The sequence below is a fragment of the Leucopleurus acutus genome, assembly GCF_964270905.1.
Source record: "Leucopleurus acutus genome assembly, chromosome: 16".
In the NCBI taxonomy this organism is placed as follows: domain Eukaryota; kingdom Metazoa; phylum Chordata; class Mammalia; order Artiodactyla; family Delphinidae; genus Leucopleurus; species Leucopleurus acutus.
The window spans coordinates 64,094,274-64,110,105 of NC_139158.1; the positions used below are offsets into that span (position 1 = coordinate 64,094,274).

Here is a 15,832-nt window from a genome sequence, read left to right on the forward strand (position 1 = left end):
ATTCGAAGGCCAAAGGAGGTACTTCGTACTGAATTATTAAAATAAGCTGAACTGTAGTACAGACTGAGAGAATGGTCCAGAAAGGGGCTTTTTGTTGGGCTTGTATAGATAATGATTGGTGATTTAGTCATTCATTCCTTCTTTCATTGATCAAAGCTTACACTGATGCCTACTAAGGTCCAGCCATGCTGCTGGACGCTGGAGAAACAAAGGCGACTGATCCAAACACCAATGCCCACTCTGAAGGTGCTCACAGTGCAGGATGGAGCGTGGGTATGTAAAAAATAGTTCCTCTGGAGAACACTGCCTGGGGTGAACAGGAGAGGGTGGTATTAGGGGACATGTGTAATTTCTTTAGTCAGAAGAGCGGACAGGATTCCAGGCAGAGAAAACATACAGGGTAGTCTCCTCAGGTAACCCCAAGTGGTTCAGTTGCTCAGAAAAGAAATGGGTTAGAGACTCAAAAAGACAAACAAGGATCAAACTAAGAAAAGCCTTGCAGCTTCCAAGGAGCCTGGATTTTATTTTGGGGGGGCGGGTGTAGTCAGTGAAAGATGCCTACGGGCAGGAAGTGAGGGCTTCGGGACATCACAGACATGACAGATTGACTGGCTCTTTGAAACATGGCTGCGTGTCATAAGTTGCAGTGTTTGGTGATTACTCTTCTTATGGAGACAGGACTTGGCTCTGCAGGTGGGGGCTGTCTGCTGCTGGAGGTATTCATATAGGGCCCGTATGAACATAGGCAACTGGGATGTTGAGAAAGGGCGTCAAGTTCTGGACCAGGGCTGGACTAAATGACCGCTAACGGTCCTTCCAATCTGAGATGCCATGATTCTAAAGCAAGCCCGGTAGCTGAACTGGTGCTGCAGGCTGGGATCTGTGGTTGGGGAGCTGCCCTGGGCAGCAAATGGGTTAAGGCTCAAATAACTTTTATATATAAATTAATGTGTAGAGTTGAGAGCCAAATCTGTTCCATTAATTTTTCCATCCATTCCAGGAGCAGTTAGGTACACACTGTAAAGTTTATTTTGGTGCATGGTATACTTCACTCCATTAAAAATAAATTAATCAGCAAATTCCTGCCTGGCCCAGCTCTGGTTTATGTAAATAGTGCCCAGCTGTAATGAGTTACAAGGTGTTATTATCTCACACACACAGGAGGCTTCACTCTAGAGCTCCTTGTGCAACAAAAGCATCTTAAATAAACTCAGAGAAGGTGGTTTGATTTGTAATGTTTTCACAGAAGTGAGATATACCTCACCCTTATAGAGTTTCTTTATATGACTCATTTTATAGCAAGTTAAATGAAGGAAGTTTGATGGGGGGAGGGGCAATATGGTTCTCCGCCCCCTTTCTTCAATTTAAAGAAAATTCCCCCAGAGATGACCCACACTCAGAGGGAGGAGGGGACTGGTCCTCAAGTGCCCAGACCAAGGTGGCTCTGCAGCACATGCTCCTCGAGTTGGGAAGGGGGTGGAAGGCTGGGCACGGGGCTGGGTCCTGGGGCGGAGCAACGAAGCCAGGAAGAGTGTGTTCTCCTCTTCTCCCCTTCTCCCCAGTACCTCGTATAAGGGGGAACCAAGAGAGGAAAAGGCAGCATGTTCCTCACCCAGTTCAATGGGAGTGTGTGTGACAAAGGGACCTTCCTCTTGAGGCCTCTTTCCAAATGACTCAGGATGTGACAAGCCCCCTGGCCATAGAGGCCTCCTGGGTCCCCAAGGTCGTGGCCTGGAAGGCTGTACCTTGGCCAGAACGGTGACATCTCCATGAGCTGGAGGCAGAAGCAGCAGCAGAGACCCCCCTGAGCCTCTCCGCCTCCCTGTCTCTAACTGAGCTGGGCAGTGCTCCTCAGCTCGTGGCATCCACCATCCCAGGTAAGTTTCTAAAAGACCCAGGAATAAAGAGCCATGGCAGAGGGAAGTCTCTGTTTCTTTTAATGGCCAACTCAGCCCCACAGCTCAACACCAGAGGACAGAGCGTGGTTACCCGTCTCGACTCAGAAGCATTACAAACTGCTCCTAGGCCACAGTGGGCCCTTGGGGGGGCGGAGGGGTGTCCCCTTTCTAACCTACCCCCATTCCCTTCTGTGGCCTTTGGGAAAAGCTGTCAATCGCATGTTTCCTAGAGGGGACCTGGGGAGTGTGGGCAGGGGAGCTCTTTCTCAGGGCTTCTCTTGAGGGAGAGGACACCTTAGAAGGGCTAAGGGTTCTCCCAGCACCGTACCCCACCCAATCAGACTCCTGGGCGTACTAAGAGGAAAATCAACACAAATGGGGCCAGGTATTTGACAGATGCTTTTCAAAGGTCAGTTCAGGCCACTTCCTGGGCCAAACAGCCACCTCTCTTCTGGCAGTTCCTCAGAGCTAGTTGGCCAGCTGTTTGGAGGGACCAGCCCATCAAAGACCCTCGTCGTTGTAAGTTGGGGAATGGGGCTTCAGGATGCTCTGAGGATTCTTCTCCACTAGAGGGCGCCAGCTCACCTCCCCTGTCAGAAGCAGATCCTCACCGTTCATGGAGTCCAGGTACTGTATCTGCAATCAGGAGAACAGGAAACAGGAAAGGGACAAGGGCAGGATGGACGTGAGATGGCACAAGGAATCAGCCTCCCAAAGGAGAGAACGGGGCGGGGGCACGAGGGGCTACTGACCATCCCAGCTCCCAAGCCTGAGGCGGGTGGGGGCGGGGGGGCACGGGTAGTGGTCTCTGATCTCCCGGATTATTTCATTTAAGGGGGTTCGAAGAAACAAGTCACTAAGGAAGCTTTCTCAGGCTTTAGGGAATTCCCCATTGTGCCTCTGAATGGACAAATGTCTGACACACAAGCCCTGACTTTGTGGACCAGAACTGTGTGTCTGATTGCCCATTCAGGGTAGCGATGTTACCCAAGGTGAGCCAATTCCCTTCTCTGAGATTTAAGTTCCCTTGTCTGAGAAAGGGGCCCATGATAGTAATGTGTACCTCACAGGATGAAGGACACTGCTAGTCACTGGAACTTAAAAAAAAAAATGTGTATGCTTCTACTGTCCTCTAGTGGGCCCTGACCCCATGGTTAGTGGGCCCCAGCTTCACCCCTCTAGGATGACTGAGGGAGTTTATCCCCCTGAACAATGTGGAGAGGGGACACCTGTGATGGAGAACAGGAGCAGCGCAGGGAGGTGTGGTCGGGCAGTTTTGCAAGAGGCAGGTGCTCTAACAAGTGGCAAGTCTTAGGCGATAAAGGCCACCTCTGGGAGGATTCCCAGGCTTCTGCTGGTAAGGAGATGAATAAGGACAAATGCTTTCAAGTGCACAGGCAAACTCTAGGGCGAGAGCTGGATCAGAGCAGGAGTCAGCACTGGATTCAGAAAGATGAGGCTCCATTTGAGGGTAAGAAGGCAACTGGGGGGAAAGGAGAGGTGGCAGGAGTCCAAAGGCCTCATCTTAGGCCTTGCATCGACTCCCTCTTCCAAGAATTCCTTCACTCCCGCTGCTTTGTTTTTAGGCTGCAGACCCTCACACTCACCCCCAGTCTCTTACACACACCTCAGGTCTGGATTTCCACATGTCTCCAGTGCAAGGAGGTCAACTGACCTGTTATCTCATCTAAAAGCCACTCCTCTTTCCAATTACTCCATTTCTGTCCTTAATGCCACCACTATGCCCATCTCCTGGGTTGAAAATCTCAGCATGATCTCTGACTGGGCCTCAGGCCATCTACCAGGCCAACTGGCATCATGGCCCAGGACTAGCCTCCTGGCCTTCCCCGATCCACTCACTCAGACTTAGTCCCTCCTTTCTTTAGCCTTTCATAGACTCTGCTCCTGCCTGTATACATTGCAGACTGACTTACTCCAGGGTTAGCCTTGTGCCTGACTGGCTTCCTTGCCAAATCATGAGCTGGATCCTTGAGGGCAGGACTGGGTCTTACTAATTTCTGCTTTCTCAACAGAGAGGCTGGTAGAATAGGTGCTCAAAAGGTTTGCTGACAGAACTGGGTCCCCATCAGAGCTCGTTGCTTCCCTAAGAGCTCCATCACTGTTTTCCTAGTGACTGCCTCTCACTGGGGCAATCTGGGCCTTCTTATTGGTGTGGCAGCCCCTTCCTTCAGGGCCCTCAGAGAGGTCCCAGCTGTGCCCTGATTGTGGCCCCTGGCACAAGCCCACCGCGGTAGATGGAAAAGTTGGGCTGGTCTCTCAGAAAACACAGCATTTGCTCTGCCAGTTGCTACTCCTGTCTGAGGGCGAGTCGAGTCAACAGTGTGAGTCTCAGAATTCTCTGTGGGTGGGGTCCTCTGGCCACAGTGCCTTCTTCCCGGATCTGGCAGATTTGAAGAACGGTCAAACAGCAGTCCTGGCTTCTGGGGTTCTCTACCCTCTGAAGAGCCTTAGTATGTAGTTTTCCAGTAATCAACCAGCTGGGCCTGCTGGCCCTGTCTTCTCCTTGGAGCCAGAGCCTGGCCTTCCCTCTCCTGGCCGTTGGAGGCTTGAAGGCCGTGGACACAGGTGACTAAGAGAATAACTGTGAGGTGAGGCCCCTTTGGCTCCAGGGGCCAGGCCCGTGAAGCAAAGGTGTGGCTCATGGGACAGCCTGAGCTGATGAGCGGTCTGGAGCAGCTGAGGCCTCTAGTGGCTGCATGAATCACCCAGCTGGGGGCTCTAGACCAGCTGCACAGCCTGACTCACTGGGAGACCTTGGGAAAGCCTACATGTGCCTCTTCCCTGCCACTCAGCTCTCCCTCATCTATAATGTATGGATTTCCCATCAATACAGGATCCGGGAGCAGAGAGCACAGGAGTGAATTCTTCCTGGGCTCGAGGAAAACTACGTAGTTAAGCAGTACTCACCCTGGAGCTTTCTCTTAGAAGCTTTCGTGTCAGGGAGCCCTGGGCAGCCAGAGGGGTGAGGAATGAAGCAGGGGAACTCTGCTTGATGACAGATAGCACCCAGTGGGAAGAGGCTTACAGGATGTTGTGGAATGCTGCCTGGAGCCCAATCCTGTTGGAAGCCAGGAGCTGGAAACATGAATCCTGGGGCTCAAAGTGGGTACCTAGGGGAGCTTTACTGCACCCCATGCTGCTATCTTACAGGAGGGCTGTGTGTGCCCAGGATCAGTACGGCACTGCGCACACAGCAGTCAAATGTGCAGTGAATGAGAGACAACAGGTTTATAAAAGCAGCAGACTTCTCGGTGCCCTTTATTCTTCTATTCCTACTCCCTGACCCCTGACCTGGCTCATGGCTGGATCCACAGAAGGTGTTCTTGATCGGTGCCCACTGCTGACATGATCTGGTCAGAATTCCCTCAGACTGGACTCTGGGAACTCAACCTCTCATGATCCTCTGAAAGTCCAACATCCACAGACCTCAGGAAGGACCTGCTGTCCAGGAGGCTCTGGAGGGGAGGGGAAGGACTGCTCACCTGTTTCCTCACATACTCCACCAACAATTCAAGTTGTCGAGGGTCTTCACATTTCTGGTTAAAGAAGGTTCTCCAGAGGGCAGCAGCCAGCCCACGATCATCTGAAAGGACCCCCTAGAATACACAGCACAACTGTTCTTCTGGGGCATACGGCAGAGCCAGGATACAAAAGCTGGGGATACTGTGAACACGCTAGCAACACAAAATCAGCTCAGAGGGACCTTACAGATACCATGAGAGAGGTATGGGGCAGCTACTTGGTAGAGCTTGGAAGGGGTCTTCAGAGAGCATCTGGTCTGACCCCTTCATTTTATACAGGGGAAGAACATGGGACCCAGAGGGGCCAAGTGACTGGCTAATAAGGTTGATACAGAGATGGGGCACATGTCTGATGGACCCTCCTAGGCCACAACTCCCTCTACAGCCTGCCCAGGCCCAGGCAACACCTGAGAGGCAGAGAAGAGAGATGGGAGCACCAGTGGTTCCACTGCCGTCCACAAGGAATGGGCGTGGAGTACTGTGAGTATATATTTCTTCCCAAGAACAGAGGTGAGTGTAGGTTACACCTTCTCCCCTGGTCCAAGGACACACATCTGCAAGGCAGCTAGCTCTTTAGCAATGAGAGCCAGGTACCTTGGCCTCACTGTCACCCAGCTCTGGGCTGGCTATGGCTGGCCCAGCCTCTCCCTAAGCAGAGGAACAGGCTGCTCGGCAGGATAGCCATAGGCCCCAGGGGAATGCTCAGATCCTGTGTGTGCCTAACGTTGGCTGTCCTGGCACAGAGGAGAGAGAGCTCTGTTGGGAAGCCCAAATATCACAGAGACCTTCATCCTGGACTAGGGCCATTTTCTAACTTGGAGCTCTGAGGAGGGAGAGAGGAGGGTCTTGCTTCCTGGGCAAGGGTGACTAAAGGGAAAGGCCCTGAGAAGTTGCTCTGTCCAGGTGCCAAGGTAGTGTACGGAACCAGACAAAGTGCTGACTGGGGCTTGGAAGTCAGTTAGAAGACGGGATCAAGTCCTGGCCCTGCCAGTACCAAGCTCAGAGATGGTGGGCAATTTAATAAAGCTGAGTCTTGACCTTCTCATCTATTAAACAGAGGCTAAAATGCCTGCCCTACTTACAGCACCTTTGAATGATAAGAGATAACACACAGGTGTTTTGCTAAGTGCACTATGCTAGGTACAAAGATTAGGAGCTTGTTTTGGCATGCAGCTGTGAATAGAGTTGAAACAACAGTGAGATCTGGGGATCGGACCACCTGAGTTCAAATGGCAGCTCGGTCACTTGATAGCTATGTGGCCTTTGGAAAGCCACTAGCCCTTCCTGAGCCTCAGTTTCTCACAACCTAAACAAGCAAACTAAAACCTATCCCACAGAGTTGTGAGAAGAGACAATGGCCATGAAAGGCTCTGTAAGTGATAAATCATTACACAAAGAGCCAGGATCACTTATTCGATGTCATGCTGTGGTCTGGCCCCCGAGGCACTGCAATACATGAGGTCTGGCTTTAGGCCTGCTGCCAGGAAGGGCCATGTCCAGTATGGGGTACTGACAGTTTGGTGGAAAAACTGTCCACCTGTCCCAAATGCCCCCTGCTAAACACCCCTACAATTCCAAGAGACTGTCCTGGCACAATGGCTGAGTCGGGAAAACCAGCTTCTTCTGGCAGATGGGGACAGGAGCCAAGGACAAGCTCAGGCACATCACTGTTCTCCAAGCTATTTGCTAACACAACAGCCTGCCTGTGTCTGAAGTGCCCTGGGCACATGCCGCAGTGCTGCTGGCAGCGACTCACATACGCTACACGAGAGGGAACACGAGTGGGAGCGAGTGTTATAAGGACTTAGAAAATGAGCCCAGAGCACAGGACAGCAAAAGCCCCGGGAGCCACGGCCTGCCGCAAACAGGCAGCCTTGGCGATGGGTGAGATGGCTGGGAAGGGCCAAGTCCATAATCAGTCAGAAGGAAAAGGATGACTCAGAACTCAGATTAACAATGATAGCAACCTGACTGTTCCAGACTGTCAGGGCTCCTTCACACACCTGGCTCTGATGGCGAGGTATGCCAGGAAGAACAGATGCTATTACCCTCGTTGGAAAGGTAAGTACACTGAGGCTTAGAGCTTCTCTAGCTAATTGGTGGTGGATTTGGAACCAGAATGCACTGGTGAGGTCAAGGGATGATGCTGACTGGCTCTAGTCAGGATGCGGTACCTGGCACAGAGTGGGAGTGCAACACAAATGGCTGAATAAATCAACGAACCCAACTTCTGCCTTCTTTCCACCACACTTCTAGTAAGTCAGTGAAAACAAACTGGTCTGAGAGAGGAAGTGGGAAAGAAAAAGGGGTGCATAGGAGGCAAAAATTAGTTTGCATAGCAATTTTCCCACAATCTACTGGGATGCCTACTTGTTTTCCCTCACGATACAAAAAAAGCATCCTTCAGGAAATTGAGACACCTAGATCTAGAGTAACTGAGAGGCAGCCAAAGGGACTGTCCTGGCCCCGGAGGACCCTGGTTATAGTTAAGAGTTTAAAGTGGTGGAGCCTCACTCAGTGAGGGCTGAACTGACACCACTACGTGCTTAGCATGATGGTAAGAACACAGAGTCACAGTGATACGGTCACAGCTCACAAGCAGCTTGCCATCTAGTTGAAGGGACAAAGCTAGAGCACATCAAACAGCAGCACAGAATTAAATCCTGGAGAATGAACAAATGCTAATCTGTACAGGAGACTCTGAGGAATACATGACATACATACAATACATACAATACAAGACATGGTTGGTTCCTCAATCTTCAGTCTTAGCGTCTATGAAAACTCCTCAGAGACCTTCCCAGTCCACACTAGGTACACCCACCCCATTATTCTCTATCACTGTGCTCTATTTGTAATTAGATATTTATTTGCTTGTTTACTTATTTACCGCCTGTCTCTCCATTAAGAGATAAGCTCTGGTAGGAAAGAATCAGACCATGTTTGTTTTATTTACCAGCATATCCCCAGTGCATCACACATGGTAGGCACTTAATAAATACCTGTTAAATGGATGGATGGATATTGAAATTCAGGGTGAAAAAACACAGACCTAGAGAGGTCAGGGAAAGCTCTGTGGAGAAGGGGGCCTTAAGAATGGAGACTATTTGGAGAGCTACAGGACATTCTAAGCAAGAGAGAATAATATTAGTTCACTGAACATTTACAGAGAGAATGCCTACCAAGTGTGAGACCCTGAAATCCTCAGGTTCAAAGCTGACAGCCTCAGCTACTGCCCCCCACACCTGGTTGTCCAGGACAGCCTCAATCAGACACGGCATATCTGTGGAGCAGTGAGGCAAATGGTCTCACTCAGAAAGAAGGCTACACACTGGAGGGCCATGGGAGATAAAGGTGGACAGGACATGTCACAAATGGGGACAGTTCACAGAAGGCCTGGAAGTTCCATGGAGGAATTTGGACCTAATGTAGTAGAAAACAGGAAGGTTCCAGAAGTGTTCAGGGTTGGGGCACAATCCAAGCAAGATTCTAGGAACAGGGTGCTGTAGAGCAGCACTTGTCCAATCGAACTTCCTGTGATGATGGAAACAATCTACAGCTGCACTGCCCAACACAGTAGCCACTACTAGCCACAAACAAGTACTGAGCACCTGAAACGTAACCAGTGTGACTGAAGAACTGCATTTTCAATTTTAATGAATTTAAATCAAAACAGCCACATGTGGCTAGTACTGGAAAGCACAGCTCTAGAACGTTGTGACTCCCAGTGTGGCCTGCAGAATGGCTGCACATCCCCTACAGCTCGTGGGCCACGCAGAATCGCAGGCCTCACCTCAGACCTGCTGGGTCAGAATGTGAATTTTACCTAGGACTCCAGATGATATGCAAGCACACTAAAATATAAGAAAAGCTGTTCCAGAATTATACCTTTAAATTACCTGGGGAACTTTAAAACTACAGATGCCCACCTACAGTTAAATCCAGAACTTCTGAGGGACAGGGCCCAAATAATGGTATTTCTAAAGTGTCCCAGGTAATTAGTCTATTTCCCAAACTTTCCCACTCTGAAAAGTCACCTGGTGTGCTTGTTGAAACACCAGGCCCCCACTCCCATTGAACTGGAATATATATATATATATATATATATATATATATATTTTTTTTTTTTTTTTTTTTTTGCGGTACGTGGGCCTCTCACTGTTGTGCCTCTCCCATTGCGGAGCACAGGCTCCGGATGCGCAGGCCCAGAGGCCACGGCTCACGGGCCTAGCCACTCCACGGCATGTGGGATCTTCCCGGACCGGGGCACGAACCCGTGTCCCCTGCATCGGCAGGCGGACTCTCAACCACTGCGCCACCAGGGAAGCCCTGAATTGGAATATTTAGTGCAGTTCTCAATAATTAGATTTTAAAAGCACCCCAGGTGACTCTTACACTCAAGCGTGTTTCTAAGATGGCTCTCCAAGATGGATTTGGCATGGGGGGACAGAACATCTTTATTAATGTGAAATGTAAAAGGAAACAACTGAGCCATCTGCAATAAAGACCGCAAACAAATGTTAAGAGAAAGAAAATTATATTTCTTCAATTCTAAGCCTCATTCTTTTATATACTGTAAGGTTTCTGAAATCAGAATATATCTAATTTAACAACTGATGCATAGATTTAAGCAGTGTTTCTCAATTCCCACCCCACAAAGCTCATATTGAATTAATGATGTATGCAGTATGCAGTCTTAATTGCTCTCTTATAGCTGAGGATATTTAGTAGACTGGGAATTGGGAAACCTCAATTTTAACTAGTCCTATGACCCTAAGCAAATCATTTAACTTAATTTTTTTGTAAGCTCATGTCCTGGCTTTAATTATTATCTACAGGCTGATAACATTTCCTCCAGCCTGAACTCTAGTTTCTTACTTTCATCCTTTATGCATTTCTTCCCTTCTTCACTCTTCACCTGCCATGTGCCAAGCCCCATGCCAGGCAACAGAAATACAGAGTAGACACTGTAACTACACAGGAGAAATCCTCACCCAGTGGGGTGACAGTTAATGCTAATGCAGCAAGTGCTGTGGAGCCCAGGAAGGGCAGAAGGCGTCGAGCCTGGGGGAAGTTCTTGGGCCTGTGTCCCAGAAGGGGTGATGCTTGCATTAAATCTGAAGGTAACCACAAAATGAATATAAAAGCACATGGTTTGTTAAAAAGATGAGGTATGATGAATCCTGGTGGTATGCATACAGGTTCATTACACCATTCTTTTGCCTTTTCCATGTGTCTGAAATTTCTTTAACAGTTGAGGAGAAAAAGATGAGAGAGATGCTACAACATGGATGAATCTTGAAGACATTATGCTAAGTGAAATAAGCCGATCAGAAAAGAACAAAAACTGTACTACTCCATTTACATGAGGTACTTAGAGTAGTCAAAACCATAGAGACAGAAAGCAGAAGAGTGGTTCCTAGGGGCTGGTGCAGGGGAGAGAATAGGAGAATAGTATTTAACGGGCACAGAGTTTCAATTTGGGAAGATCAGGAAAAGTCCTGGAGATGGATGGTGGTGATGGCTGCTCAACAATGTGAATGTACTTAATGCCACTAAAATGTACACTTAAAAATGGTAAATTTTATGTTATGTAAATTTTACAATAAAAAATGAGATAGATCTAAATGTTCTCATGCAGAATTATACCCAAGATATATTGCTCAGTGAAAAAAGCAAGTTGCAGAATAGTAGTATATGCAGTGTAACTTACATTTGCATGAAGAAAATAAATACATACGTGCTTGTGTGTGCACAGGTAACACTTGTAAGGACACCCAATAAACTATTAAGAAAGTTTTCCTCTGGGACAGAGAATTGGGCAGGAGAGGAAAGGGCCCCTTTATTTTTTATTTCAACCATTTATGCACAGTTTTATGAATTTTTTAAATGAGTATGTATTGCTTTTATAATTAAACCAAAAAAGAAGTGTGTGATTTGACCGTGATGTTGATGTGTGCATGTCTTCCTCTCTCTGAACGCATCTGGGGCTGAGACTGTGACTGATTTGCTTTTGTCCCTCCATCCAGCACTCCACAGGCACTCAATAAATGCCAACTAGTTGAATGATCTGACCATATTACCTAGTGCTTTCTTTCTCAAGTGCTAGGCAAACTGCTGGGCACACTCATTCTAGTTGCTGAGTCAGTGAAGGTGAGGAAACAGTAAAATACTAAGCCATAATGGCAGGCAGTGATGGTGGCCCCTGAAGCTTCTCTCAGAGGCTCTCATCAAATGCCTTTGTTGGGGGAGGCCACTGTTCTGCCTAAGGCTTGGTAAATAAGCTTACCTCATCATATCCCAAGATTGCCACATAGAAATTATTTGTCATAAGCATCATGTTCTTCTTCAGGATATAGGAATTAACCTACAGAAACAAAATGGCAAAAACAAAAGTATGAAAGAAAGGAAAACCCCAAAAAGTATGATTTTTGGCTCTTAACTTAGCACAACAGAGAAAGAGGGCCCCTAACAGGTCAAACTGCCAGTCCATCCTCATTTCCCTGATCTGTCAGGATTCTCCCCAATTTGACAGCTTCTTTTAGATGCTGGTCCCAAATTATACAAAGCAGTAACTCAGTTTTATGAACTGAGCCCCAACTACGCGTCAGGCTTTGTGCTAGATACTATGAACACAAATTAAAAGAAACGTTTCTTGACTGGAGGAGCACACAGTCTAGTAAACACAGACATGTAGAAAATAATCACACTGCAACGTACTGCCTCAAATTCTATCCCAAAGGTGGTGAGTGATAAATACATTTTAGTATAATGGTCTCCACTTGGTGGGGCTGGGAAGAATTCTCTAGGAGGTAATGTTTAAGTGGACCTCAGAGGAGGAGGAATCTGACAAGAGAGGGTTGCGGGGAGGAAAGAGGACATTCTAGACACAGGGAATAAGCTGTACAAAGTGCAGGGGCAGGAAAGAAAATGGGGAGTGCCAGGGAGGGTGAATGGGCAGGAACACTGGAAAGGTAGGTTGGGACCAGCTTAGGAAATGTCTTAAGGGTTACTCAAAGGAGCCTGTTGTAGTGAAAGGACAAAAGAAGGAAGTGGTCAGAGGTGGGGAGAGGAGGAAGAGAAGCAGGGCTGTGAGTGAGATGCTGAGGAGAAAGGTGGGCCCCTGAGGCTGTGGACAGGAGGGTAGAAGAATAAGACGGGCTGGAGAAGTAAGACTGTTAATGTGAATGGACTGTTTTAGAAATGCAATGCCAGTGAGACCGTGGAGACTCAGGTAGAACTCCTCTCAAAGAATAGCCAGCGAGCCTTCAGAATCTAGAGTGCAGTTCACGGAATCTCTTCAATAGGATAAAACTTTGACCTCTGGGAATATGCGAAAGGAAAGGGTACCGTATTTCATTCCTCTCTGGGATCCCAGCAGAAAAGCTGGTGTAATGTGTCATACATAGAAAGGACTCGTTGACTATTTAAACTGACAAGTTTTAGAAACACCCTGAAGTCATCTGGAACTTTACATGGAGAATAACATTTGTGCTTAACAACCATGACCATTGCCCACCATCATCTCCTCCATTTACTGAGCACCTGTTATGGGCCAGATGCTTTATGGACATCATCTCCTCTAACTGTCACCGGGGCTCAGAGAGGCAGATATGCTATAGTCATGCTTTTAAAGACACAGAAAACTGAGACTCAAACAGGTGAAGTGACTTGCTCTAGATCCCACAGAAAATTAGTGATAAACTCTCCAGGTCAGTCTGAATCCAAAGTCCATGTGCCTGACATTCCATCAGGTTCCTGCCTGCAGGAAGATAATTTTACTTTGGATAATAAATCAAACACTGAATGATTTCATCCTGTGGTTCATAACTGGTCTCTGAAGGAGGGCAGAAAGGAGTAGTGAAAGGATCTGGATTTAGTCAGAAAACTGGGTTCAAGTCATAATTCTGCTGTATACATAGGACGTGATCTTGGGCAAGTCAAGTAACCACTCTGAGTCTATGTCCTTGTCTTTTTTTTTTTTTTTTTGTGGTACGCGGGCCTCTCACTGTTGTGGCCTCTCCCGTTGTGGAGCACAGCCTCCGGACGTGCAGGCTCAGCGGCCATGGCTCACGGGCCCAGCCACTCCGCGGCATGTGGGATCTTCCCGGACCGGGGCACGAACCCGTGTCCCCTGCATCGGCAGGCGGACTCTCAACCACTGCGCCACCAGGGAAGCCCTGTCCTTGTCTTTTTTTTTTTTTTTTTTTGTGGTACGCGGGCCTCTCACTGTTGTGGCCTTTCCCGTTGTGGACCACAGGCTCCGGACGCGCAGGCTCAGCAGCCATGGCTCACGGGCCCAGCCGCTCCGCGGCATGTGGGATCTTCCCGGACCGGGGCACGAACCCGTGTCCCCTGCATCGGCAGGCGGACCCTCAACCACTGCGCCACCAGGAAAGCCCTGTCCTTGTCTTTTAAATGCCTTATACAGAGAGCTGGTTTGTAGAGCAAATGAATTAGCATGTACTTCATTCACTCATTCATTCATTCACTCCACAATGTACACTGAAAGCCTTGGTAAGCTGCAAAGTGCTCTGCAAATGCAAGGAATTATGAGTAATACCTTCTGGTTTGTTTATATAAAACTAAAACCAGCTCCAATACTTTATAGTCATGGACAATTTTCAAAAAGGGAAAGAGAACTGTGAAGCTCAAGACTGGAAAATGTGAGATTGGATGCAGCTGTTTATGAAATCCATGACCTTTCCCACCCCACCTTCACCCTAGGCCAAAATAGCCATCCATCCTCTGTGTTCCCAGAGCTTTCTGTCTACACTTTTCCTGGGGGCACAACACAGTTTAGAGTTGTTTTTGTACCTGCCTCTCCCACTAGTTTGTGAGCTGCTCAAAGGTCCTCTAAGAAACTCTGTCTGATGAATCTCAGCACCCCTGACACCTAGGCCAGGGCCTGGCCAGAGCAGGGTTTAAGACTGGCATGCTGATGACTGAATCCTCACAAGGCCTGAGTACCACACATAGTGTGTTCTATCCAATAATATCCTTTTGTTTCTTTCCTTTTTTTTTACTGCTGAGTACCTTCCATGTTTCTGAAATTTCAGAACTGCCAAACTTCTTACTGCACCATCTTTCAGAATGGGCTAAGGTAAAAGAAGAATCAAGGAACAAGCCAGAGCTAGAGTTAATTCCTTCTGTAATGAGAGGACGGGACTACAACCCAGATCTGTTGATGCCCATCTTGAGGCCCTCCCTACTCCCATACTAGTCGTTCTCCTAACTGTGCAAGAAGAACCAGAGCCACAAAAGGACAATGTCAGAGAAGTCAAGCACAAAGGCAGCATCTCTCAGAGGTAAGCGTGCACTGAACCTGCTCAGCAGAGCTGGCTTATGTGTTGCATCAAGCCAGTAAGCTTTAGAGCTGGAAAGGCCCTCAGATATCACCTAGCTCATCCCTTTGAGGAAATGGTAAACTGAGACCCAAAAGGGGAAGGGACTTGTTCTGCAGGTCACAAGAACCTGGTTTCTGGACAAATGCTTTCCCTATTTCACCATCTGCAGGGCATTTCCAGAGATCACCAACACATTAATCTGCAAATTTCAATTCCAGCTTTCCAACAAGGCTCGTTTACATACAAACATACTTTCTCCTCTTGGGATGCACCTGCATTCTGGCTGGCTACTGCCCAGAAAGAATGGAGAGCAGGAGTAGAATTCCTTATTAGCAAGGATCCTCTGCCTCCTGGTCCTATATTCTAACTCCAGTGACCTATAAGCTGCCTCTCCCCCTCACCTCTAGCTAAGAGATGGCAAGCTGCCACAGCTAGAAATGGTTTTCAGATATCATCACCCAGGCTGGATTAGATCATGAAAAGGGCCCTTCCTGGAAGAGGGTGGAAGCTCCATCAGTGCAGACACATGATCTGTAGGCAACAGGTGAGGGTAAGTGAGAGCAGCTTCCTGAACTACTGGACTCGCCCTGAAGGGCCCTTCTAGCCAGCCCAGCAGCCAAGGGGAGCTGGATATTCCCTCTGGTGAACCTCTGTTGGGATCTTATTCCCTCACTTAAGCTTTTGTTTGCTGGTGCGCAGGTTCTGTGTCCTCACTGCCAGATAATTCCATATGGAGCACCCTGCCCATGAATACATAGATGGACAAACCGGATGAGAAACTCTCCCCGGTTAGCATTGGGTTGTTCTCTTATTAAACTCTTATCCTTTCCATAATGCTTTTCTTTTTATTAAAAAACCATACATAAGGGGCTTCCCTGGTGGCGCAGTGGTTAAGAGTCTGCCTGCCAATGCAGGGGACACGGGTTTGAGCCCTGGTCCAGGAAGATCCCACATGCCGCAGAGCAACTAAGCCCATGTGCCACAACTACTGAGCCTGTGCTCTAGAGCCCGCAAGCCACAACTACCGAGCCCGTGTGCCACAACT

The 15,832-nt window shown here is 48.2% G+C and overlaps 1 protein-coding gene across 2 annotated transcripts in view; it reads right to left on the reverse strand.

Moving 5' to 3' along the window:
- Positions 1–1,920: 1,920 nt before the first annotated feature.
- Positions 1,921–15,832, reverse strand: part of UQCC1 (ubiquinol-cytochrome c reductase complex assembly factor 1) — a 90,375-nt gene continuing 76,463 nt past the window's right edge. For both annotated transcript variants that reach the window (XM_082857487.1, XM_082857486.1), the window contains exons 8-10: positions 11,730–11,807; positions 5,402–5,515; positions 1,921–2,534 (exon numbers count right to left, since the gene is read on the reverse strand). In XM_082857487.1, coding sequence (XP_082713613.1) covers positions 2,400–2,534; positions 5,402–5,515; positions 11,730–11,807 — 327 coding nt within the window. In that variant the 3' untranslated portion in view covers positions 1,921–2,399. The remainder of the gene's footprint in view (positions 2,535–5,401; positions 5,516–11,729; positions 11,808–15,832) is intronic.